The 27,610-nt window shown below is 43.9% G+C and overlaps 1 protein-coding gene across 1 annotated transcript in view; it reads right to left on the reverse strand.

The window, feature by feature from the left end:
• PAPPA (pappalysin 1) overlaps window positions 1-27,610 on the reverse strand; it is a 173,381-nt gene that overhangs the window by 109,297 nt on the left and 36,474 nt on the right. The window contains exons 3-5 of the mRNA XM_042878915.1: window positions 12,099-12,244; window positions 7,644-7,937; window positions 3,659-3,851 (exon numbers count right to left, since the gene is read on the reverse strand). Coding sequence (XP_042734849.1) covers window positions 3,659-3,851; window positions 7,644-7,937; window positions 12,099-12,244 — 633 coding nt within the window. The remainder of the gene's footprint in view (window positions 1-3,658; window positions 3,852-7,643; window positions 7,938-12,098; window positions 12,245-27,610) is intronic.

A 27,610-nucleotide genomic window follows, 5' to 3' on the forward strand; every position in this document is an offset into this window, starting at 1 on the left:
GCTATGAGCAAAATTTCTCTTTTTACTTTTCCAGTTTGGGAGCCAAACTCAACCCTGATGTAACTGCATTGGCTGAAAGGAGTTACACAGGGGATGACTCCTAGGTTGAAGATTTTCATCTGCAGCTTCTTGAGTATAAATCCTGCAAACAGCCATGGATGTCAAAACTAATTACAGAATTGCATGTACAGGCTTATGAAAATCTAAGCCAGACCCTTACACCTTACACAGCCTATGACATCAAGACATAAAATGAGCATAAAATGGTTCAAAACATCATTAAATAGGAACGATAGCATATCTGACACCTTCTACACTGGGCACATGATTCCTGAAAGCAAAGGGTAGTGAACAATCTGGACTTTGCTGTTCTCTAATAAGGCAAGTACTGGGGAAATTCCAACTCGTGAGGTTCAGAGCACAGGAGGAATTCATTCCTACAGCATGATATCCCAGCAAAGTGGATTCAAAACATAAAGAATACCAGTGAAAACCAATTCTCATCAGTACTGGCATCAGTTTAGGGGCAACCCAAAACCAGTAAAAATCTGTCTTTCCTTTTGGTAATAAGTGCCTGTTTCCAGTCTAAATTATACCTGCTTGGTATAAAACCTGATTGGAATTTGTATCACTGATGTCACCGAAACTTTCCAGCAAGATTCAAGCAAGCAGTTATCAAGCCCAGCCATCTAGACCTGGGAACCATACTGGCCAAGATATTCGCTTGCTAAGAATAAGATAGCATCAGATGCATGGAAATTAATACAGTCACCTCAATGAAAACTTGGAGGAGCAGAGGCGTTCAAAGTTTTCTGTCCAAGCAGAATTAGCTGCAGAGCTCTGTGACAATAACTTTCTACATCCCACCTCCGCATATCAAACAGGAGGAGCATGAATGGATGCTTAGCGACAGCAGATGAAGGATTCTCATAGATGCAGTCAGGAAATGAATAGAGTTTTCTTCTCGCTTGTTTTCCCTTGTTTTGTTGTCTCTGTTATTATTTTATTATTAGACATTATTATATGTGCATGCCACATTCTCATGGTTGTTTGTTTGTTTGTTTGTTTTTGAAGTAACATGGAGAAGGACAAGTACTGCAACCCCACGTATAGCAGCTGCAAGAAGAAATGCTGGGTTCTTATATATTTGGTAATTAGAGATGGCCAGAAGCTCAACTAGCTGCTAGAGTTTAGGGCCAAACACGTGTGGGCAAATTTATGTGCAGGTAAATGACTCTATGGAGTAACACAGTGTCCATCAATGGCTTACAGTACGGAGGTGAGGAGGGTCTGTCAGAAAGACTTCAATTTCTGCTCAGCTTGTGCAGCTACACTCGCCAAGATGTGAAGACAAGGCTGGATGGATGGACTAGATGGCCTCAGTGGTCTTTTCCAACTTAATGATTCTGTGATTCTGTGACACGGGACGGCCAACCACACATCCACAACAGTGAGTCAGCACTGCACTCTGTGCTCAGGCTCACAGCACTAACTAAGCAATTTCTAGAACCAAGGCATTGAGAGAAAAGCACCAAAGGCTGCAGCACCTGTGACACATCAGTTGCATCTGAGCAGGGAAGAGCCTGCAGACAGAGAGGAAGCTGTGCCTCAGGACCACACTGATGTGCCCCAGCACCACCAATGTCCCAGCCATGCACCAGCCTGCAGCAAGCGCCCCGACACCCCTGCAGTGCCGATGGCAGGTCTTCATTAACAAATGTTTTGCACTAGAGATCTAATTATATTGAGCCACAATGCTTGCTAATGTAGCCAGAACCATTCATCCTTTTAAGGCCTTTTTACACTGTCAAAACAGCATGGAAGGGGCCTCCGTGCATTAGAAACCAGGCCCAAGGCACTCAGCAGTTGAGTATCAGTCTTCTGTTTTTTACATGAATAGTGCCATTGAAGTGAATGAGTTTATTCATTCAAGTGAGGCAAGTAAAATGTGGGCCATGGTGTGCACTTTGTGTAAAAATATCTGCAAAGATTTACAGTATTCCCACACACAGATAAGATTATACTTGGCCAATTTTACCTCCTACACGTCTTGCACAGTGACCTCATTTTAGGAGCTGACACAAGCAAGCATCCCTAAGAAAGCAGTGCTGGACACATGGGCACTGAAAGCTTCCAAAGTTTGTCCCCACAACACTACTATCAAACTTGTTTTGATTAATACATCAGGAGTATGGACTGCCATAGGCATGCTCACTGACCTACTGTATCTATACATGCTCTGCCTATTGATCTATCTAGGCTCACTGATCCATGTCAGTCAAGTTTTAAAACAGTCACAGCAACATCTCCACATTCATTAGAAGTGGGAATCTCCTTTCAGAATGGAACTGGCCTTGTGTTTGCATTTGCAACTGCCTCTTTAAATCTCCTCACTAAAACGGGGCGCACACATTTCAAAACCCAAAGGATATTTTTTCTAGAAATCACTATTTAACATAACTCTGTTATGAAATTTTAGATTTAGCAAGCGATTCACTGTATGTCATTTAAGAAGCAACTAACTAAGAGTTATTAAGAACATATTGATCGAGTTATAAGAAATATGTAATAAAGGCATATTTGGTTACATAACAATTAACTCTGTACCAGTGTGTTTTAAGAGGCAGATGGTATTTATTTAACGCACAGACAGTATCTTCTGAAATCTAAATTAAATTGGAGAAACTTAATTTACCTAAAAACGATTATGGGCCAAAAAATTCCAAATTAATTCTCAAAACTTCACATAAGTCCTTTTCACACGTAGGGAATAAATGGATTCAGTTGCAAAACTGAAATTAAAACAGCACGAGTCCTGTCTTTCTTCATCAACTTCTAATATAATTTGATTCCCCTCTTCCCCATATTAACCTGCAATAAAAAGGGAACATCTCTGAGCACTCAAATTAAGTGCAAGCTGGACACTGAAATGGCCACACTGTCCTTACAGTGCTGGAAGGAGTTTCTTCCATGCTGAAGACGGTGGCTTTCAAGGTGCTCTCACTGAACAAAGCAGTGCTGAGGCAGCTCTTTGGGTGCTAATATGCCTGTAAATTTAGCCTCCTGCAATACATACTGCTCCAGTCCTGAAGGACACTCAAAGTTTGTTTTCTGTAAAGTGTTAAAGCAAGAAGGGGAGAGGAAATGCAAGCACAGACATGAGCTAATGACAATGTGAGGTCAGTTATTAAGGAAGTTCTCCTGCAGCCCATCCAAGCTCTGTGCCAGGTGCTGCCACCTCCTCCCCTTGGGAACCACCACTGCCCACGAGCCCTGTGCTGCCACGGGGGGAGGAACAAGATTCCCCATGACCTTGCAAAGGAAACATGCAATACGAGGGGGAATGTGTGGGCAGAGCTGGAGCCAACAGGTATTTGTGAGCAGCAATAAGCAGGAATCACAAAGCCAGAACTGCTGATTGAAAATTCCTCCCGTGGCATACGGAAAAAGATTTGCCCTTTATATGGCAAATCAATGACTCTCAACAGAGTGCTACAGGCTGAGGAGGGAAGAGCAGAAAACAGATCAATAATCCCCTCAATACGAACCAATTTAGGAAGGAGCCTCAGCCCAGGCTGAGTGCAGCTCATGTTGAGGCTGCTTACCGATCCCCTGCCCACCCAAGTGAGCACATGAAAACCGAGCAGCGCGTGGTCACCTTTCAAAGAAGTGCCCATCGATGGGTGGAAACCACTCCAGGGTGACAGAGGTGGGGGTCCGAGCCACGATCTGGGGGGCGATGGCGACAGGAGCCGGTTTCTTTGCTGGCTGCCAGCTCTGATAGACGAGGTCCAAGTAGCAGTGCATCCTGGCCACTTGGTTGGGTGTGAAGGAGTCGGTGCAGTCATCGTCTGAAACAGAAGCAGGAACCACATCAGCTGCATGGGATTGACAGTGGGAGGATTACAAGCTGGTGAAGGGGAGCTCCTGCATGGCACAGGATGGGATCTCACAGCCCTCAGAAGTTAATGGTCTCTGAAGAAATTAACACAGACACCACTTGTGGAGGTGGGTGGGAGGAAACAAGGTAAATGGGGGAAACAAATAAATAAATACACGTTCCATCCCTCTGAACTGGGATGTGTGTGAAGCACCCAGAGGCCATCCCAGGACCAGGGCGGAGGTGAAGGCACCATGCAGCACCACTGGATTTGGAAGAACTTTGTGCCTGGGAAAACATCACCGAGAGGATACAGGAGGGCAAAGGATAGCAAGTTAGGATAAAGCACTGACTGTCAGCTATGTAAACTGTGTGCAATGCAGCGTGACAGTTTTCTTAATTAAAAGAAATCCAAATTTAAAAAATAGTTGAATAGCTTTTGCAAGTTCTTATATTTTCTAATGAGCAAATGAAAACGTTCTGAAAGACCAGCTTTAAAAAGTAGTTTATACTGATTAAAAATGGATATTTTTGGTGCAGCAGAATAGCTTTATTTGTACCACAACCTTCCCCCATCAGTAAGATTCTCATCTCTCTGAACTTTTCAGAAACAATTTTGATATTTCAAGTTTCTTTTTCATTCAACATGGAGAAATAATTTGCTGGATAATTTCCCATAAATACCCATTTTTCATGTCTTATTTCATCTGCATTTCACAAACACGATTTGGCAACAAGAACACGCCTCGTACTATCTGAACATCGTACAGTTTAACAACTGCAATGCCCTGGAGAAGCAGAAAATTACCAATCCTCCATTGGGCAGATCACAGAAAGAGTAACTGCATTTTTCTGTAACTCCAGAAAAGCTGTGCTGAAGACCTTGGTGCTGGCACTTCAACCGTTTTCCTGCCACTCTTCTCATCACATGAATAGCTCTTGAAAGCCCTGAGTGTTTCTTCACGTATGACTGCAGAGCTCCCAGCCCAGTAAATCTCAGGCCCAGATGGGACCTCTGCATGCTGCCACAATACAAACAATGACAGTTTTGCACAGGTCACGTAATACACTTCTTGGAGAAGATGCAGGTCACCAAAGGCTGTTTGGAGCATCGCCTGCGTGCACGCAAGTTGGCAGTTTGATATTGTAACAGCATTACGAGATGCTCTCGTGTCTTTGAGTCCATGCCCTGCGAAACTCACAGAATATGAATGTGTTCTGAAGAGAAGTGTGAAGCTGGTGGCTAAATTAAAACCTTACCGCATCTTCCCTGAACCACAAGGAAAAGGAGTCGGCTCTGGTTGGGATCCCTGCTCAGACTGCAGCCCCAAGTGCAGCCCTGCTGCTTCTGGCCCCATCGGGACACCTCCGATTACACATCCTCATCTCTCCCTCCTGATACAGGGACCCTCCCCTGCCCAGACAGGCACAGCAGGCTGACAGGCATCACCAGCCTGAGAGCCTCCACAAATCCCCGTGGTTATGCAAAAAGCAGCTTTAATATGACATCTCTACATATCCTCAATAACTGCCCATGGTCTATCCCTGAGCATGCTGTAAAAGCCATAAATACTCTTCACGGAAGCCCAGAAGGAGACAAAAGGCCCTTAATAGCCATCATAAAGGAACAATAAAACATATATAGGACAAAGCAGTGAGACAATGGCACAGGAGAAAGATGACCTGCATTTTCAATCTGTTTAAACAGCAGCACAGGCTGTGTCCTGGGGGAGGGAGAAGGCGAGGGCAGAGATGTTTCACTTGATCACTCAATTTCAAGAAGGGCTGAAGAGCCTCAAATATAATTATAATTAGAGAAATTCAATGCACTTTGCACGCAGTTCTTTCAGAATTCAGAATGCACTTCGCTGGGATGATTATTCCAACAGAATTCAGAGGTAGAATTCCCGCTGACTTTGTGGAGAGTGGTCTAAAAGATTAACCTATATTTTTACCTAGGAGCACCACAGCTAGTTGGATGTTTAAAATAATAAAAGCATTCCTCACACTTCTTGATCTTCTAGATTTTGTAAGTTGGTATTTTGGGGGATGAGAAGTCAAATTTTGTTTGCTGCTTCACTAAAAAGTTGGAGTGACTGGACAGATGGATGATAGATAGACAAGCACTGTGTGATACAATTGCATGCAGGCAGCAAGAGAAAAAGGCAAGGCAATGTTTAGGGCTGCGTGACCTCAACCAACATGTTTCAAAGGTATTTCCACAGTGATTTAATATCCTGATACGATTTTTATTCCGCTGGCAACAACAGAAAAGCAAACAGATTCATGCATGAGCTCTAGAGATACCTATCATGTCGCTTCACTGAATTTTTCAAGGAAAAAAAAAAGGGTTCTGCTCAGAACACCAGCACACACGTAGCTCCCAACAGCAGATAGATATCGCTGTGCTCTGTCTCATCTCTTGACACGGCTGGCAGTGCAAGTTCTCTTCGGAAGATGAGACCTCAGGGTTTTGAAACATGCATTCATCACCCCTCTTCACGTACCCACGAGCAGATTTGGCGGAGGGATTTTGTAAATCCAAAGTGTTACTGACTTATTTGCGTGGAACAGACAGAAGATTGCTTGAGACATAAAGGCTTTCTGCCCTACCACATGTACAGAAGTGCATAACAACATTTAGGACCTGACTCACTGCTTGCATGTTGCCCCTGAAAACACCCTCTAAATGAATAGAAAAATAAAGAGGAAACTAAGCACCACTTTTAGCTAGTGCCACGAAGGGCATGAAAGCATTTATGTTATAAATCATTTCAGTCCATGCCCCAGATGACATTAAACATTTTGCTTTCCTACAGTTTTATTACAGAACAAGCACTCTTATAACCTTTGGAGTGGGCGATCTGTGTTTCTGCCTGTACTGTTAAGGTGCCCTTCAGTGCCTCTGCTTGTATTGGTCACCTTTGAAGTGCTGTGGATGCTGCTAACGTGCTGCCATAGACCTTCAGCACTGCTAGACCCCAAGGCCTGAAATAAGAAAACACAAGCCCAGGCATCCTCTGCTCCTTCTGAGAAACAACAGAGCATCCTTCACCTCCCCTTGAACTTCCAGGAGCGGATCAAGAAGCGGCACTCCCAGCACAAAGCAGCACAATGTGCCGAGAGCCCCTGACCACAGGAACACTCCTGATCCAGGTGCTACCTGAGCATTCACACGCAGCTGCTGATGGGAATGACTGTAGCTGAAAGGCAGAGTCTAAATCAAACAGCAAACATGATATTTGAATGGCTGCACAGAGGCGTGAGCCGTGCCTCATTAGATGCCTATCACAGCTACATCCCACAGCTTTGGTGGTGTCAATATTCATCTGACATTTGCTATCTCCTGGAGGGAGTGTAAACAATCTCTGAACTTGAGTTTTTCAGAGAAGAATTCCTAGATCAGACATCCAGCTCTCAGTCAAATAAAGTGTCAGATTTGCTGAAGAGCTTTTAGGTGCTGTTTTCTTAATGCTCGACTCGTTTCTTTCCTCCCCCATGTGATGACCTACCCAGTCACCACACAAAACTATGTACAGTTTGGGAAATTTGGGAAAAACAGGAGATGTGGAAGGAATTCTTGAGGCCATCAAATTTAGTCTCCATCAAGACTGGCCCTAGAACTGTCAGGTCTAAATCTAGACATGATGCAACCAGCATAAAGCCCCACGTGAAATGCACTGCAGAAATCAGAGATAACCTTGCTGCTCTCTACTCCCAGCCAACCACAGACCCCAGCAACAAACCAAGGAAGCCCAGGTACCTGCATAGCTCATGAAGTTACTGAACGGTGTGTTTAAGAAACTGTGAAAGCCACACGTGTCATTGCCAGGTCCAGGATCCCCACACAGCTTGTGCTTAGGAGCAGGGTTGGTGTCTCTGCAGAGGTCCCCGGTCTCGAAGGAGGGCTCTGTTTCCATGCATGGATCACTGCAGGACAGGATCTCTGAGATCCCCCGGAAGACGTGGTAGAGCCCCAGGCTGTGCCCAATTTCGTGGATCATTGTGTGCGTGTGGCCAGGAATGCCGTAGAAGGAAGGATTCAGCACAATGCCACCTGCAAGGGGAAAAGAAAAGAGCTTCTACGTTTATCTGCCTTCCTCAGAACAGTGAGAGAAAGATCCAGCAGCTGTTCATTGGGTCCTCCATAACGCAGACTGACTTTGCACAGCTGGACACATCACACGCACAGCATGGTCTAAGCTCACCGTGATGTGGGACTCCTAAGGTTGAGAAACCATGGGACAAAGTCCCACAGCACCAAAGCCACAGTGAGAAATGGTCTTTCCACTGAATATGCTTAATTTGGTTTGTGTGTTTTTAGCTCAGAAAAAACATCCTACATGCAATTATCTCATACTGTGCAATTTCAGATCATTTCATGTGCTTAGACAGAATGATTTTGCCCAGACAAGCGTAAGCAATGCATTTCACACCAGGAGTCAAACAAAACATACCTGGAGCCCTCAGTTCATTATTCCACAGGGTAAAAATATAACACAGCTAAACACACTAAAAATTGCAGTAGGTTGCACTGATATTTGCAAACTAATAGCTGGGTGAAGAAAGTGGAATGCGCTCACTGCTGGAAAGAGGGAGGTATCTGTGGGGTGTGCTCTGATCCCCTAGACAGTTTTGCAGTAACAGTGAGAAATACACTGCTCAGATACTCAGATGAGCCTCGTTTGGTCGGAGCCACACAGTCCACTGATGAATATGCATAAGTCTAATGTGTGAAAAAAATATTAAATCCTGGAACGTGATAATTCTGAAAGAACTGCGTGGCTGTTAAACATGTGCAAAGAGAAGCAGTGGTGATTTTGTTGTTGTTGTGTGAATTATGGGATGGGTAGATGAGCAAATAGTAAATTTGTGAGGCTTGACAATTTATTGAATTAATCATAAGCATTATATTTTTAGCTCAGCTAGATGTACCTTTGGATTTATGACATGCATCATATTTTCTTTATTTAGCTTGTTGACCTCAACTTTTCCAAGCCTTTTATTTAAAACTCTTTGTATATATTACCCTCCATGAGAATGGGAGTTCGCTTTGAAAAGGTAATAGTGGGAAAATAAATCTTGGATATGTTACACTAATAAATCAGTGACAATAAGGAGGGAAAAGACTTTGACAGGAGGAGTTTTATCAGTGACTGCAGCATAGGGAAGATGAGGTCACCAGGTTTCTGATGCACCGTAAGCTGTTCATTCTCATCTGCTTGGAGACTTTTGCTGTAACACCATAGAATTACAGGGAAATAAGACTGAGAAGATCTCAAAAAGTTCTCAGAACAACATGGGACCAGTTATATCCATACCATCCCTCACACCCATAGGACTGATGTCTCCTTACAACTCCAATGATGTGACCACCCTGGCAATCAACTTCAGCAGTCATCATGGCTGCAAGGATTTAACTCACATCTAATCTGAACTGATTTTTTGGCAATTTAAGTTCATTACTTGAAGTCCTGCCTCACACAGGCTCAAGGAACAGAAGATTCTCCTCTCCTTTCATCAGCTTTGATGCGATTATTATCATCCCAAGTTCAGGCTTTTTTCCTTTAGTATGAATAGCCATAATCCATTCAACATTCCCATGCAGCTCAATTCTTCTTCTAGACCTCCCTGACCATTCTTCTTTTGTTTGCCCAGTTGTCTCACGTTTTCCTCCAAATACAGTGCCCAGATACAATGCAGTGCTCCAGCTTTCGTGGTATCAGTGTTGAAGAGAAGGAGGACCACTTTATTTGTCTTGCAAAGGTATGTGCACAAATAGAGAGAGAAAAAAAGACTTTCACTTTGTGCATTGGCAGATGTGAATGTATGCACACAGTGGAGCTACATGTGCATGCATAAATACATATTTAGCACAAATAACTCAATAGCAAAGTTAAGTATAAACACTGAAGAGCGAATAAAACGTATCATACGGCAACATCATGCCTATTATGGCACGTTCAGAGTCTGCACATCCCTTCCACAACCCTGAGCTGGTCCTTAGGCTAGTTCTCCACAAGCCTGGTGTGCACAGAAGTAGGCAGCTACTGCCATCACCGTGCTCCTGGCATCCTTCTCTCCCCCTTTATACAACACATATTCTGATCCCTCCAGTGCTTGGGTTCCACTTAGCTGGATCCATTCACACTCAGAAGGAATCTTGGCATGTTGTTTGGTTGTTCTCTTTCTCAAAGGTACTTCCAGAGCATGTTTTTAAATGGTGGGAGTATTGGTGAAATTCCCCAGCCTTCATAATAGAGGCTGGCCAAATGGTTCTGGCATTGGGCAGCCCTGAGGCAGCTGGAGAGGGAGATTTTATTTTTGCCTTTGTTGAAAATTTATATTTTTCACAGCTGTCAAGAATCTAAATCAATTGCAGTTTTACAGAAAAGATAAACTCCTGCACCCAGACAATCTCTATCCCAGCCTTTAGATCTGCACCACAGGACATATTTCATATTTTTTATTAAGTACATATTGGATTTATAGAAGAGAGTAAAAAAGATTAAAGATGAATTCTTACAGACCAAGCACAGGTCTGGGAGGGCTATTATGACAGGAAATTATGGCCATTATTTATTTATTTTTACTTTTTTTCCACTGCAAGTTAACTTTAAACTGTTGGCTATGTCTTCCTTTCTTTCTTTTTCTTTTTGGTATGATCTCTTTTTTCGTCAATGGATTCTGCCAATACACTGTAGGAACTGCATTTAAATTGTTTTGCTCAGGCATGATGTTAGCAATTAGCTTAATGAAGTGACAGAGGAACCCATCAGGGCTTTGGGCAAGCCCCAGCCCTCTTGCAGAAGGTTCTTCTCTGCCTTCTGGAGCTCTTTCCCTGTTCTCTGCTCCCTCCCATGGCAACACCAAGGGAAACTATGAAAATACTCATTTAGGGGCAGATCTACGCCAGCCTTATTTCACTCCAGCAGTAACATTAGGGGTGGTGTTTCCTAACATCAACCAGAACTGCTGCGGGCTGATGAAGGACTATGGGGTTGTAGTACTGCAAAAAGAGAAATCTCAGCAGCATGGGGAACGGTAGAGCCTGGGGGTTAACAATTTCTTTGTTTTTGCCAAAAGATGTAGCCGGGGGGAAGGTTCACCAGCAGACATTCCCATCTCCCTCTGTTTTGGGTGCTCCCAGCCAGAGCCCACAGAGATAGGGCTGGAGGCAAATCAGTGGAAGTGGCTTCACTTCCAGCCTTGCTCAGAAGGAGGTGATGTCTGGATGTGTGTCAGTGCTGGTTCGTGGGGAGGGACACTCACACTGCTTCCAAGCAGCTGCAGAGCTGGATGTCATAGTGAAACACTGGCAATTGCAGTAGGGCAGCCAGCTCCCGCTGCTTGCTCTGACCACGGTCCCTCTCAGTCACAGAGATGGGTCACTACAGATAAGTGTTAACATCAGTGTATGAAGTAATGCAGTTCTGAGTACAGTGAAGTTGTAGTTCAGCTCTTATGGGATGTATGTTTAGTATGCTTCAGAGTAATAAAAACCATATTTGCTGTCTTCTTCTGGGCTTTATGTTTGCCCATCTTTGTTTTGCTCAATGTGGGCTTAGATAATGAAAACAAAAAATGGCTGAAGCAGCCTCTACAAAGGCTGAATGAACACGGCTGAAATTGGGCTTCATCTGCCTAGGGAGGCCTGGCCAGGCTGGAGAAAGTATCTGCTACGAAGTGTGCAGGCCCATCTGCAGGGCAGCAAACTCTTCCCCGTTCCACTCAAACAAACATCAGAAATACAATCTCTCGGCAGTTTGTTCTTTTGCACGGTGGTGGAAAAAAATAGAAACAAAATGTCATCTGTGAGGAAAATTAATTGGATGCTCGCTTAGTAACGAACTCGGGATCATAACGTAACAGGTTAAGGTTAAACATTCATGTCTGTCTAGCATTCCCTCACCTATCTCCCCCAGCCCTCTTTGCAAAGTGCTCTCATGGAGCAAATGCCCTGTAAAGTAGCTTCACTTAAAAGGTGAAATACTTTCAGATTGACATCATCTACAAATACCATAATATGCTTTGGGTTTATAACCTAATATTTTCCTGGTTGTGAGCCAGTATCTGGGAATCATGAAATACTTTTTTTCCCCTGACTATATGTTAGAGGAATGATAAGAAATCAGACCAGAGCTTAGTGCATATTTGTCTTGCCTTCTTAGCGCCTCAAAAGAATGCTTTACAAAAGAGAAACATCTTTATCACTCACCTAGATGCATCAAGGCCTCCTTGTCCCAGGGCCAAGTTGCCACTCCAGCCAGCTCTTCCTCAGAGGAGTTGGCAAAGAAGATGTTGAGGTGTGTGGATCCATCCAGTTTGAGGATGTTCTTCAGTTCATTGACATCTAAGTATGCTCTATTAAAAAAAAAAAAAAGGGAAAATTCCACTTTTTTTCTAAAAGTGGCACAAAAAGCAACAAAGTATTGAAGTACTGCAATCCAGGCAAAGATCTTATAATATCCTGCGTATCAGTCACCTGAAATATTTTAATAACACACTCCCAAATTTCAATTACTTCACATTCATGCAGTGAATCTCATCTGAGGACTTCCAGCCATTTCTTAACTATGGCTACAAAACCCAAGGTAAATACATAAAGCTGTCTATATTCCCAAGATAAGTATAGGAATCTTTTTATTATGAATGTAATTAACCGTGTACTATGGCCAGTAAATCTTCCTATATCAGCAGTTACCTTGCACATTTTCTCTAAGCTGTTTGGTGTTCTAAACTGCTATTCTCCCCCACACGAAGCTCCACGCCTTCAGCCTGGCACCAGCTCCCAGCATTACTCCTGTGACACCAGTGGCATTATTCCTGCTGAGATGCACTCAGCCTAGCCCTGACACGGGTTGGTTGGTTGGGAATTGCTATTTCCAGGTTCCTTTTGGAACCTCTTGAAAGAAGTAGATTTTGTTGATACCAGAACACGGGAGGAACTGCCCGAGTGCATCCCTGGTGCCACGCTGGTGCCAGTGGCACCGTCATGCTCTAACTCAGAGCAGAGCTGCAGCGTAAGATGAAACCCATCTGTTCCTCATCTCCAGCTCACATCGCCTCTTGACACTGAGTGCTGTGCTAACACAAGACCTAAAACATGGGTGAGTTCTGCTGTCTCCACCTGACAGGTAGGAATATTGGAAGGGCAGGGCACACCGAGTCAAACGTGGTTGGCCGGCATGTTAGGAAGGACACCGTTATGGTCCTGAGCAGTTGATTCCTTCTTGCTTAAATCCCGTTTCCATATCTATGTGATATGTATAAATCCACATAGGTTCACAAACCAAACACGCTCCCATTCGGTAAGCAGGGCTCCTTGCATATCTTACAAGGCTTTCGCTCCCAGAGGGATGAAAAAAAAAACAACCAGGGGAGTTGGCTCAGCACCAGGATCTTTCTGTCCTTCCCTGGAGGACTCCCCAATGGAAAACACATTCTTATTTCCACAATAGCTTCCCCTGCCACTTGCTGAAGTCACTGTCTCCAAAATAGCTCATGGCTGGGTGTCCCCAGGCCCTCACTGACTCATGGAGGAAGACGTACTCTTTGGGGACACCGATGGAAGGGTATGTTTCCATTCCATACAGTGTTTATCTTCCAGTCAATGCAGATGACATCCTGAAGGACAGGTCAGCACTGTGACCCTTTACACATTCCTCATCTCTCCACTGTTCCCAACACATCTTCCTAAAATACACAGATCATTCCCTTAGCTCCTCGAGCTTGTCCTGCATGTATCTGCACAGTGATCCGGGTCTGTGCTTAATCTATTTCCAGGATCTTATTTGTGCTTTTGAAAACATCTTTTCCAAACATGGGCTCACAGTAAAACGTGTCCAGAAGCACTAAGTTTGAAATCACGTATGAGAGCTAGTGAGGATTTCCAAATGAAAATGTATTAGTGGGAAAACGTGATGGGAGATGTGTGTGTACGGAGGGGACAATGTGCATGTCTGTACATCTGATAGCATCAGTAAAAGGCAGTGAGTAAAAGTGTAAGAGAGAACGTGGGAGTGATGTGATACTCTGGGCAAGAGAGAAAAGGACAGGAACAGAAGCACTGCATACCCCTGAGCAGAAAAATGTTTGTGTTTTGTATCACTGTGGGAAGGAAAGGCCCACTGTATGTATTTGAGACTGCAGTTGTTGACTCTGGATGCAGACGCTTTACTGCCTGTGCAAATCCCTGTAGCAGTTACTATAATCAAACTCCCCTCCTGAGATTAACAGCTTTATTCCCATTCTTCTCTAATGGCTCCAAATTATTTAAGCTGATAGTTCTTTATTCTCAGCTGCCTTTTTCTTGCTGTTTACACAATCCATTCCCCATCTATATCCTCGACACATGGCCACAATCATGCTCTCAGTTAGGTGCATGCAGGCTATGTGCTTCACCATCTAGGGCTGTTCTGTATATGGATTATTACTGCAGACAGCATTTAACTAATTGGCCAGTGATGTCAGTGCATCACTGAGACTGAATTCGTGCCCTACGTAAATCCACTGTAATAAGTCAGTCAGACTTATCTTTATAGTATTTCTCTGTCTGCAACTTCTTTGTGAGCCAACAAAAGGCTGCAGAGGAGCAGGATGTATTCTAGTGGGGTAAGAGCAGAATGCTAAGAGGATTTTTAGCAAAAGTGCTGCACAAAAGTAAGTGTAAACAGCTCACAGTTTGGGAGGAAGTAAATGCAAACCCCCTTGTAACAGCACCCTGCAACCCCCAGCACGCAAACATGCTAAAGCATTTAGCTCAGGCAAATCCCTTGCAAGCGTGTGAACATGTGCCTGCATGTGCGTGCATGAATGGAGGTGTGAGTGGAAGCAAGGCTTTGGACTGTGCACACATGTAAGCCAGCCAAGGATATGTATGCAGAGGAACGTATGTGTGTGTAAGAGATAAAAACATGAGCTGGAATTCCATCTTCTCCTTCCTCCCCATGTTTCTAATAACCTCCCATCCCTATCCATCATCACCACATTCCTACACTCAAGGAGGCATAAATTAACTACTTTTGCAGTTCATGTCCAACTTCGCAGCCGCAGGCAGCAGACCCAACAGTTACCAGGTCAGAACAGCTTTCAGTTATTGTGTTGGACTGGGCTGACTCCCCCCTGCTGCTGTGGCTGCTTTGTTATCAGCCCAGACTATCTGACCCAACGCAATGTGTGAGCACTGCTTACACTTCTCAAGGTTATGTGGGTCCCCTGATAGAGGACATAATGTCTGTCACATGGGCTTGTGCCAAAGAGAGCCAAAGAGCCCAGCCTTTCCAACACTGCCAAACTTGCATTTCAAAGACATGAGTGCAGTCTTGGAAGGGGATCAAAGCCTTTCTAACTGTCATTAGAATATTTCCTTTATGCATCTCTCTGTGAGTGCCAGCAACATATTTCATCAAATTCACTGGCTCGAGATGGTACCTCCAATATAAACCTGAATGGGGGGGAATTGTCAGGGCAAGTCTAGGTGGAAAACAAAACAAAACCCAAAGCACAACAAAACACGTGTAATTCCTGTAATGGAAAAAACATATGATGCCGTGAGCATGCCTAGCTCAAGAAATCCTAATGAGCCTATTAGTGCATCATAAAAAGTCTCTTTTCCTGGAATGTGTTTTAGACATAGAAACTCTATGGTCTGCTCCAGGCCATTTAGGACACTGAATCCTATCAGACAGCAAGCACGTTCCCACCCAGGTCTTTTCTCTGAACTATCTGTTCAATGCAAATCTTTGGTTTTGTTTTGTTTTTTTTTTTTTCATCCACTCCGAAAGCTGTGCTGTACAGCAGCCTGCTCTTACCCAGTAAGCCCAGACCTCAATCAGTGAGATGCATCCTCTCCAGTGCTCCAGTTTCAGTCTAATGGGTCTTCAGTGTGCTGCAGCCTGCCCCATCCGTCACAGAGCCATTAGCCCCACGCCTGCCTCATCTGCCAAGCCCATTTCCTCTCTGTTTGGGCTCTGCTTGGACCCCCACCCCAGAGCCCATCTGGCCACAAGGCTACTGTGCAAAGCTGCCTACTACGGGTCCTCAGCTTCACCACCAGCCTCAGACCCCTGCTCTTAACTGCACACACAGCTGCCAAGGGCTCCTGCACTTGGATGTATCAGGTATCAGATCCAATCATATTAAATCTGGTTTTATAAGAGGGTTGGAAGCTCTTCCTCCTGCTCTGTTTTCCTCCTAGTGCAGAGGCAGAGAGCAGCCCGTGTTTCCTTAACACAGCCAAGGTGCAGCTTTTGCTCTTGTGGTTGTTTTTGCATGGAAGACAGAGTCCTCCAGCTCTCATTGTTAGGAAATGTTTTCTACTGTTTGCTCTGAGTTATTCTCTATTTGTCTTTGTTTTGTTTTGTGTTTTGTTTTTTTTTTTTTTTTTTTTTTTTTTTCCTTCAAAGATAAATGTCACTTTGCAGCAAGAAAACAAACAGGGCACTTAGGGTATTATTTGCAAGACCCCACACAAACAAAGAGTAAGAACTCAGCTATCTGCTCACTATGGAGTACAGTCTCCAACTGTCTGATGGTTGGTTAGGAATAAAAGGCACTGCATTTCACCATTTAAAACAAAAACAAACAAACAAACAAAACAAAACAAAAAAGCAAACCAGCATTGTCTTGGGAAGTCAGCCTCAAAAGTCTTCCTTTTTGCCTTGTGACACAGTGTCCTGTCCCTTACCAAATGGGGTCAGCACATGGCAGGGAAGAGTAAATCTGGTGGATCCACACGGATTGAGCATCACTCTCTTTCCCAGATCTCTTGTTTGTGCTTTCATTTGGTGCAGCCATTTGGCAGCCCAGCCTGAACACGGCATACAATTTAGGAGGCACAGAGAAAGCCCATCTCATCCATTCAGCATTGGTGAGCCAAGGTGTTAGGGTACACCTAGAGATTTTCAAACATCTGCAGTGAACAGCAAGGATAGCTTTGAGACAAATGATGTTCTTTCTGAAGCAAATGGCAAATGCATGGATTCACAGAGCTGAAAGCTGACCCTGAAATACTGCCCATTGGCAGGCACACACTGTCTCACTTCAGCTTTTCCTCTGGGTGGTTAGACACAGAACTCTTCTTTTGGAGAAGTTGCGTTGATGCCAGTTTCTAAGCTGCCTATTGTCTTATGTCATGGAGTCAGAGGAAAACAAGTCTGGACAAGATGTCCAGAGACCATCACTGCTAGCTCTCCACCCAGAGCAGGAGCATCCCAATGTACCAAACAAATGAGGTAATGGTGAGGTATTGGCACCGGCTGTCCAGGAGTGCTGGGGTCACATGGAGGTGTTCCAGAACCCTGGAGATGTGGCACTGAGGGATAAGGTCAGTGGGCACGGTGGGATGGGTTGGGGTTGCACTTGATGATCTTAGAGGTCTTTCCAACCTCAATGATTCTATGGCCCTATGATTCTTTGGAATGGTAATCTAGCTCAAGCTTATAACCACAGATGACAAAGGCTCTGCAATTGCCTCAGCAGCCAGAATTCCATGTTTTGATTCCTTTACTGTCAGGGAGCTTTTCATAAGATCTCCCTGAATGCTTTTTGCTGCAGTAGAAGTGACGACCACTTGTGCCATTCCCCACAGACAGGAAGGTTAGATGATTTCCTTCTGCTTTAACTAATCTATTACCTATTTCAAAGTTTACAATGTCCCCTGCAAATTATCTCATTTGGGGGTTAAAACTGCCTTATTTCTTCAGTCTGTCCCTGCTGGTCCTACTTTGAAGACTTCTGGTCATTTTTGATGCTCTCATCTACATTCTGTATCTTTCCTAAAGGCTGGTCATTAAAGTAGACAGAGTCCTCAAGCCAAGAGATTATCAGTGCTATATAACTGCTACATTCAACTTCATCCTGACATAAAATACACAGCAGAGCTTTCAGACCTACAAATGCTCCTACCGGTTTTTCTTCTTCTTTGTCTAAAGTGCTCCAGGTCTATCAAAAACCTGAACAAAAAAGGACAGCTACAAACCTTCCTTAGCAGTCGACTTGCAATAAAATTTTTGTCTGACCTCATGTTAAAGATCTGCCTTTGTTGGCAAATTTAATTTTACTCCTCATTTCAGACGGACTGCCATAAATCACGTGAAGCAGGAAGTGTGCCTCATCTACATTTAGTTTAGTGTTAATTTAAGACACTGGTGTAAGCGTAGTAAAAGTCATGATAATTTATTGATAAAGGTATAAATCTTTCAGTGATTGGGAAAGAGCCTGAAATAGAGTAGAGCCAGAACATTACAAGTGAAAGGTTTTTGGTCCCAGTTTAGATCCAGATCACTGCCTGTATCCGCACTGACATCCAAGTGTCTAACTGCAGCTCTGACCGCGTCCAAACCAGGCAGCCACTAGGTCAGGTCCACAGGCATAAATCGCAAGCACTGTCAGCACATGTAGGCTTGGCAGCTTTGAAAGAATTTCGGTTTATCTGCTTCAGCAAAACGTCTTCTACAGCCCCCGAGTCTGATCTCCCATTACAAGAAAGAGGGCGTTTATGGAAAAGAAAAAAAAATAATGTTTAGCATCCAAGAAAAGACACTTAGCACAAGTGCTCAAATAGACCCAGCTTCTCGGGTAACTTCAGTAGCTGGTGCAGAACCCCGTATCACTGTGGTGACACTGAATGCATCCATGTCAGCTGGTTAATGATGGTCTAGGTGCCCTGCAGTGAAGACCATCCCTAAGAAACATAGTACAAAATAAGAGTCCATGGGTGGCTGGTGACCCTGCACATGGCAGGAGGTTGAAACTAGATGATCACTGTGGTCCTTTTCAACCCAGGCCATTCTGGGATTCTATGAAAAGTGTGGGTGTATGGTGGTACAGAAGTCTGGGTGTTTCGTGATCCCAGGATGTCCTGAATTAATTCTACCGTAATGCTGGTGACTCAGGCTTTACACACCCCATGAAAAAAAGAAAAAAGGAAAAAAAATATTATGTTAAATATGGGACTCATTTGGGTCTGGCTTTTCCTTATCCTGGAACAGAGACTGAGAGCAGCTCCTTGGTCTAAAGTAGGGATTTTTTACAATTGTGAAGTCATCAGTTTCGTTTCATTTGCCTTGAAATGTTGGCTTTCCAACGGCAATTCTAGACAATCCTAGAAATAAGTACATTTCTACTGTAACATTCAGCATTATAAATCCATAGGACTGCAAGGAAAACAAACCCATACTTAAAGGACGTTATTTGCTGCTAAATTCCCAAGTCAATACTAACACCAATACCACCCCAACACTGCACCCTTGCTCAACCCTAGCAGCCTTTCTCACAAAGATGACCACTAATAAATACAGCTGTATTACACACCATTGCCTATAGGTAACCTCTGGATGTCATAAATGTGAATGTAAATTTGTTTAATGAGCTGAACCACAACAACAGGTTGGAGGAAACCTGGACTGCTCCGCACTTTGGTCTGGGTCCTCTTCTGGTTTGGGTCACACAAGCTCTCACTTGGAGCCAGCTCCACACTGCGCTGTGCACTGAGCATCAGCTCTGAGGGTGATGTATTTGTTCCAGTAAATACAGAGTCAGTCAGAGCAACATTTGATTCTCAAAGTGCTGCTTCAGGTTCAAATCCAAAATCTCAAAGGAAACCTCAGTTGAAACAACCAATTTTTGCCCAATTTCTGGCCAACGCAACTTGCTTTTTTAAGGAGGGAGGCGGGTTTCCTCAGATCTCCACACGGATTCTCTCAAAGGTTTGTAAATCCTTGCCAAATCCTTCGCAAACCTGGGCTCAGATTCAGAAATACAGTGAAAACAGATTTTTTTCTTTTTTTTTTTTTCCCTGGCACTTTTGCTGCTGGTTCTGGCCAGGAGAAGAAAGAGCAGAGGCCGAGAGGCGGCAGGCCGGATGTTGTAGGAAAAGATCGAAAAAGAGGAGGCAAGAATTGTCAAATGTCAAACACGTTCTGTCTGAGCTCTGGGCAAAAGTTTGGGGTGGCTGTTAATGCTCAGAAGATGATTCATGCCCACTCTCCCTTTCATCCTCCCTGGTTGCGCTGCCCACTGCTTATACCAGAGACCCCATCTTTATATAACCTTTTTTATAGGGTTATACAGAGTTGCAGTGCTACAGACCATAAATATGTGATCACTGAGCCTTCTTCGTTTGCAGGGTTTACATCCAAGAACAGAGGAACATTTGAGTTCACTCGTGCAGCAAGAACCAAAAAGCCCCGTTTCCTCAAACAACCATAAAAAATAATCAAGCTAACCAGCTCCACAGTAGTAGGAAAAGAGCTGCTGGCCAGCCAACTTGCAGGGAGAAAAAAAGAAAACAAAGGGAAAGCCTTGGCAGAGAGAATGGTGATCTTACTGTACAATCAACTTCTGAGACAGTGAGTAGGATGAAAGCATGGAACATCTCAAGAAACGTATCTTTAAAATAGCAAAGCATTATGAAGCATACATGCACATTTCACAGGCCTTTGAAATCAGCAACACTGGCAGGTTTATTTGTTTTGATTGCCTCTTTCTCTTTCTTTTACTACTTTGGGATTTTTCTCTCTCCTTTTCAAGCCTAAAGCCAAATGACCCATGAGAAATGTGCTGTAATTTGTCTCTTATCCATCCCTCATCTCCATCTGATATTCCCTCTGCCCTGGTTACCCTGATGTTTTTCCAGACTCTACAAGCTGAACCAGAGTAACAAGGAGAAAAGTCAAACGATAAAGAAAGAAGTGGCGTAAGGATATTTTCAGGAACCGGTTGTTAAAACAGATTTCCTTTGCCGCTTTTCCAAAACCCCTTTTGGCTGCAGCAAGCCTCATTCACATATAATAGTGAATTTAAAACAGTATAGGAAGGTATATATACTTGAGGCTATTTTAACCATCAGTTATATTGCTTGGCACTTCCACGGTGCTTCCCCTCTGGGCCTCAAAATGCTTCCTAAACATAAGAGAGAAATTCCACTCTGGTCAAAGCCCTGACACGAGCCCTCTGCACTGCTCCAAATCCCATCCAAGGGTTTAAGTGGTCCTAAAGTGGGACAGAAACCGTCGCGTTGGGCCTCCCTACAAGAACTTCTCCTACAGCTGAGGAAGCCATGAAATAGGAAGACAAGAAAACTTCCCTTGTCATGCAAAGAAGAAAACAGAGGTATAGAAATGCAATAATTTGTTCAAAGGAACATAATCACTCAGTGTGACAGTTGGGATTAGAAACTCAGTCTCTAGTCTACGTTCCTTGATAGCATGGACCATCTTTCTTTTATATAAGCGGTGGTTTGTGTTACTGATCCTTCAAGTTTTCTGCTGGTGGCCACTAATCATATTTTACAATCTTATTTTACAATCTTTTACTCATATTTTACAATCTCCAAAACATTCTAAAGGTCCGGCGCCCAGCAGATGGAAAATCAGAGCTCCCTACATATAAGCCGGTCCTTCCTGAATCCCTTGGCTGTTTCTGAAAACGATGCAGCACACTCAGTTCATAAACAGATTTGCTTGTGGAACCGGGGCTCTGCTTTCAATGAGTGAGCAGCCACCGTTCTAATGATATTTGGCATTTACATACCAGCTCTCATCCCAAAGAGCTTCCAAGAACAACCAGCAGATACGTGCATAGCACACTGCACAACAGTTCAAGTAAAGGACATTTTGGTTTCCGTCACCAGAACAAACCTGATTTTTTATGAAAAGCACCAGAGACCAGGAATGCAGCCTGTCATCGCTGCCTTGAATCAGGTCAAGAGTTAGGTAGAGCCTCTGTTAATCAGACTTGAAGCTAGAGATCAAGAGGAAACTTGAAGCTTTGACACAGAATTTCCTTTAATTACAGGAGTAGCTCATAGCAACTCTCTACATTAGGCCTGCCAAACAATTTCCACTGTTAATATTCAACTTTGGCCTTGTCTCTCTTGTCCCATCCCAGTGGCTCTTGTCCCATCCTAGTGACTCTGAGGTTTGAAATCCCATTTACAGCCTTGCCACAACCGGTGCCACAGCGACCCTTGGGAGTCATGGCTGGAGTGACCCAGGATTGTGCACTTCTGAAGCACTGCGATGCTCACTGGGTCCTGTCTTTAAAGAACACCAAAAGCCTGTGTGTGGGGTTACCTACACACAGGTCCTGCTCCATGCTGAGCTCCGCAGCACCCACCGCTGCCCTCCATGCATTCATATGGGCAGTGAGGAAGAGCAAGGAGCCAAGGAATATGCCTGGAGCAGCCCTGCCGGGCCACCTATCATGGGGACATTTGTCATTTCTTGGAAGCTGAACACTGTGCTGTAGCCTCAGGGTTCTCGTAATGAGATTGCAATTAGTCCCAGCTCCTTCAGAAGGGTGACACGTTGCTTTGTCCCTGCAGGGGTGTGCAGCTGGGACTTTAAGGGGACTGGACATTTAGCTACTCCGTTAGCATCTTCTCTAATTAACATGCAGTAAAAAATGAAGGGTAAAAAAAGAACAAGATCAAATTCTTTGCTCCTTTCATCTCACTTTTTGACACTAATCCTCCCTGCACATAAACCCTGTGCCACAAAGTGAGATATACATTGCTATTGGAACAAAAAGAAACTTGGAATCAGGCCGACATCATCAAAAAAATAAATAAAACCATATATAACCACAAAGGACCCAGCAAGTTTATTACAGATCCTTCTGGAGATGATGGGCCAAAATAATCAGCCCAAATATGCATCTTGCAAAACATCACTTTTTCTTTGGAGATGCCGCTTCTTTTCTGTTTTTGTTTTTACAACTCATGAACTTGCAAATCTCGTTTCTTATCCTTCTGGCAGTGCTGTGCGTAAAGCTGGTCCTGCTGCAGTGGGCAGATCGTCAATGGCTTAGAGTTAGGATAATCCCAATTTTCCTCTTTTCTGAGAAAGAAATGAAAACCTGACTCAAGTGAGTCTAGCTGAAATTTCCTCTAGCTCCATCTCATGCAGGAAGGAGTAGGAGACACCAAAATACAACTGCAAAGAATATACTGGTGAAGGAGACTTCACGCCAGGGATGCTCAGAAAGCCTTATGCACAGACACTAAAAGCTTCAGGTTTCCACCCTTCCAGAGACAGGCTTGTTCTCTTTCAATAAAGAACTAACAGCTGGATCTATTGGTTTTCTCTTCTATTTTGTGAGGGCTATTGGTGAGTCATACCCAAAAGTCTTTCTCTTCAATGGCGATGTTCTGGATGCAGTTTTTACTAACCACTAAGTGTTAGGAGATCTGTTGAAGCTGGTTACTCTTGTTCTTTCCCAACAATAAGCAGATTACAAGGAAAGAGAAAATGTCAATCACTGAAAGAGAAATTTCACATAAGAACATTCAGCTTTGAAGTTCCCAGAATCCACAGTATATTGCCAGGTGATCTGGCAGAAACACCAACACACCTGCAATGGAAACAGTTCAGAGCTGGAGAAAGAACAGGCTGTGCAGAGTGTATTTTCTAAATCTGACTTTTTCCTTGTTTTTAAATTTTCTATTCTTGTTGAGCAGGAAGACAGAAAGAAGGGAAAAGTGTGGGAGAGAGGACTTCACAGATGATGACTTTGTCAAGAAACTGCTTTTGGGAGGGGGAACATGTTGGTAGCAGTGGCGGTAATGGGAATGGCTAAGATAGCTGACTCCCTGACATCAAAATCTTGCCTCTCATTTCTCTCTGCTGAGGCAGAGACAATCAGTGGGAGGAAAGATGCAAATGTGTCTTTTCCAAGCACTCAAGAACTATCGGTCTTTGTTGCGGTCTTTGACCCCTGCAGGACCTGCATCTTCCACAAAAATACAAGGTAAAGGAAAAGGCATTGTACCTGTGTGCTTCTGCAAGCAGGCATTTCTTGAGCTGAAGGATATGTCAAGCACAAAAGGTCTTCAACCCCTTATATAAGCACGGGCAGCAGACACATCAAAAGGCAAGGTTATTAGGTGGATGGGAGGATGTTTTTGTTGTCTCACATATGGATCTGCTAACACGTCCACCAGAAAGCAGGCACTGTCAGTCCCAAACATAAGACTGATTGTAAGCATTCCCCGGAGGACACATTTCCCAAGACCCTACAAAATTGGACTGGCAGATTATGAAAGGTACAATACTGATCCAGCATGTAACAGTAAACTAGAGGAAATCATACCCATATATTTGGCCTTCAGACATGAGTGCAGAAATTGCCTGTTTTGGCACCACAGGACCGTGGATCCAGTTGAATCAAATACAGACCCCTAACAAAGTGCTATGAGAATGCAAAGATCTGTTACCCATCGTCAAAAGATAAGGGGGAAAAATGATTTTCCTTCATGCCAGATTTCTTTACCAACCTTTGACATGAGTATCATCACCACTGTCAGCAGGCCATAGTCTGACTTTAGTCTTCTCCGTGACAGTGGCACCGCTGCAACCCAACTTACATAACTCAACCATGCATCTCAATCAACACTCACTCTGGTTTTCTGCAGTAATTTATCAGTGACATGTCACTAACAGCTCCTAGAGGACTTAAGATCTTGATGACGACAAATCTAGCTGTGCAAAGCACCCAGCAAATGTGCACGTTGTAATTTTTGTCCACTGATTCCTACACACAGACTCCAAATCATACAAACTTATAGTTTATAAATCTATGCTAGCATGAAATGTCTTGCAACTCCCTGCCAAAAAGTAGGTGCCCTACAGCAAATTGCACAGGAAAGCATCCAGGCATGCCTTGAATATCTCATGTAGATGAGTCCACAAGCCTATTCCAGGACTCTGTCAGCTCCACAGTATTCTTCTTCATGTTTGTATGGAACTTTCCATGTTCCAGTTTTCGCTCATCACCCCCTGTCCTGTTGCTGCTCACCACTGAAAAGAGCCTGGCCCCATCCATCTGACTCCCAAGCTGTAGATATTTATAAACAGAGATGAGACCCCCTCTCAACCTTCTCTTCTCCAAGCTGAACAGCCCCAGGGCTCTCAGCCTTTCCTCATAAGGGAGATGTTCCAGGATCTTAACCATCTTCGTGGCCTCTGCCGGACTCTCCCTAGGAGATCCCTGTCTTTTTTGAACTGGGGAGCTCAGGACTGGACACAGTACTCCAGATGTGGACACACGGCTCCTGTCCAGCAGGTCAGCCCCCAGGCTGTACTGATGCATGTGGTCCTTCCTCCCCAGGTGCGGGGCTCCATACTTGCTTTTGCTGAACCTCATCAGGTTCCTTTCTACTGAACTCTCCAGTCCGCCCTGGTCTTGCAGAACAGCAGCACGGCCTTCTGGTGTGTCAGCCACTCCTCCCAGCTTTGCACTGTCCGAGGGCGGTGGACTCTATCCCTTCATCCACACTTGTGATGAAGATGTTGAACAAGACCAGGTCCAGTACCTACCCTGGGGTACACTGCTCGTTATAGGCCTGATGAAGAACTTCCTTGCTTTTCCAATTCCTCTGTTGCCAGTCCAAGCACGTCTTGAGAGCTTTAAAGCCTAAAATCCCACCTTGGTCACTCAGTTGGGTGCAGCAGAAAGTGTGCTGAAGGCACCTGCTAAGCTACCTGGAAGCACCTTTTGGAGTATCTCCTACTGATGGGTTTCTATATCAAAAACTCAAGGTTCTTTGGATATCATTCTGAGATATAAATAAAAAGAGAATTTTGTGTCTGATCAAGACAAGGGTGAGCCTGAACTTTCATGGCAAAACAAGACATTCGGAGGCAAAACATGTGAATAAACATATCCTGAAAAGTAAAACTATCAGAGGAATTCTGAGCAGATGAGGAGAAAGCCAGGAACTTCTATCCCTTATCTGAATCCAACTGGGTGCAGAGGGGGAATCAAACGACATGAATATCTTCAGGCAAAGTGGGAGAAACACTCTGATGTGTCTGACGGAAGCATTTTACTCTGTGTCTGGAAGTTTATCATGACCGATCAATTCTGGAAGAATTAGTGAGTGAGTTCTGTTTTTTGGCACCGACACAGCAGTGGTAAAAAGGCTGGAGGCAAAAGGGAAGTAATTTTCATAATGCTGTGAACTGTTGCCATCAATCCTTACCCAAAACATTTCTTCCACTTACTCTGTGCAGTGCTGCTCTGTAGGAGCTTCCCTTTTAGCTATTGCCCTTCGTTTCAGGAAGGCTCACGACCTTGCACGTGCTCTGGATGTGGAGATCCAAGCCAAAGTCTGTTGGAGTTCAATCTTTCTTGGGACTTCAAAGAGCTTGGGATGCGTAACTTACTCCAGACAGAAAGCATAACATACACTTGGAACAATATTACACACGTAAAAATAGAAATGATTGAATGACTGTTAAGGAATGCAGTGTGATGGGGAAGCCTGATGTAAGTTGTGCATGGCATTTACATTCCTATTTCCATCTGCTAACCTAGGTGCTCCAGATCGTAGTGGAAGTACCTACCTTCTTCCAGCAGTTATGAAGACTTCAGATTTAATTCTCTGACCTGTGCCTATGCTGCGTGTCTGTCTGTGCTGCAAGCAGATGGCACGACTGCTCCCCTAAGAACTAACTGAGCAACAGCCACAAATAGCCAGTGCTAAAGCAAAGCTGCAACGACACATTTTGGGAGGAATCAGCAGCTCATAGTCCTCACAGACACATGAAGGTAAGCTGAAAACCCTTTGCTAGAAATATAAGATGCAGACATATTAAGGTCCTTTGAATAACACAAGTTTATGTTATTCTAAATATGCCTCAGACATTCTTAGTTTGTCTCCATTTGTGCAGGGAAGACAGGAATAGAGCATTGCCAAGCTCACGGAAATCAGGAGATCACAGCAAAAAATGCCATTTTGCAATTGTTCTCAACCAGCTTTGCAACCATAAGCAGTTCAGGCTGTTTGGAAATATTTTCACACTCTGATGCTCACTTGAAACAAACTACGCCCCGGCCTTTTCAAGATCCTTAATTCTTCATTTACGTACTGTTTCTCACCAGTCGATCTTTCCCTGTCTCATTTTAATTAAAAACAAATACTAAATTACTTAAGGCAACACTTTCCAAATGCCTTGGGTTTTTGATACCCACATGCTACCTGTGAGTCCTGTTCTAAGCAAATAATTCCCTTTTGTGCCTTTGGAAAGAGCACAAAAGCCGTGTAGATAGTTACAGTAATGGGCCTATTAATTGCTATCCTCTGGATTTTATGTTATTTAATCAATGTCTGAGCTCTGACTGGAAAAGAAGCTTAAATTGACAACCTCATTCCCTTCTGCCCAATGCTCCCCAGCCTGTCGGCTTTGATACACAGATACTCTTTGCGAGCCTGACAAGGGCACAAGTCTCATTACATCCTATCATGGAAATTAGAAATGAATCAATAAGCAAAGAGGCAAGCTCTGATCAGCTCGCTCCTACCACACAGTGCAGAATTCTTCACATTTTACCCCTAATCCCGCATCTGATCAAACTGAAATGTCTTCAGGGTCAGGAATGCCTCTGCTTCCTTTGGTATTTCTCTCATAGCTTAATCAAATCTCAGAGAAGTCGATAGTTTCGGTCCGTGCCTTATCTTTGCCCCCAGAATTTGTGCTGCTGAATGCTGAAGAAATAATTCAGCAACATGCTTCATGCGACGGGGCAAATCGTTATTGGAGCAGAAGTGCTGGCAAGGCCCAAGTAACAGCCTAAATCCCCTTCTTGGCACATTTGCTTGCACTGTGTCTTTCAGCATAATTTTGACATGGAATTTTCCTGGCATAAATCACACAGGTTTCCCTCTTCCCTTCCACACCACGCTGCGTAGCTCTGTGTTTTGGTAAATCTCATCTATTAATAGTT

The sequence above is a fragment of the Lagopus leucura genome, unplaced genomic scaffold, assembly GCF_019238085.1.
Source record: "Lagopus leucura isolate 7727_CA_CO unplaced genomic scaffold, USGS_WTPT01 Super-Scaffold_100022, whole genome shotgun sequence".
NCBI classification, from domain to species: domain Eukaryota; kingdom Metazoa; phylum Chordata; class Aves; order Galliformes; family Phasianidae; genus Lagopus; species Lagopus leucura.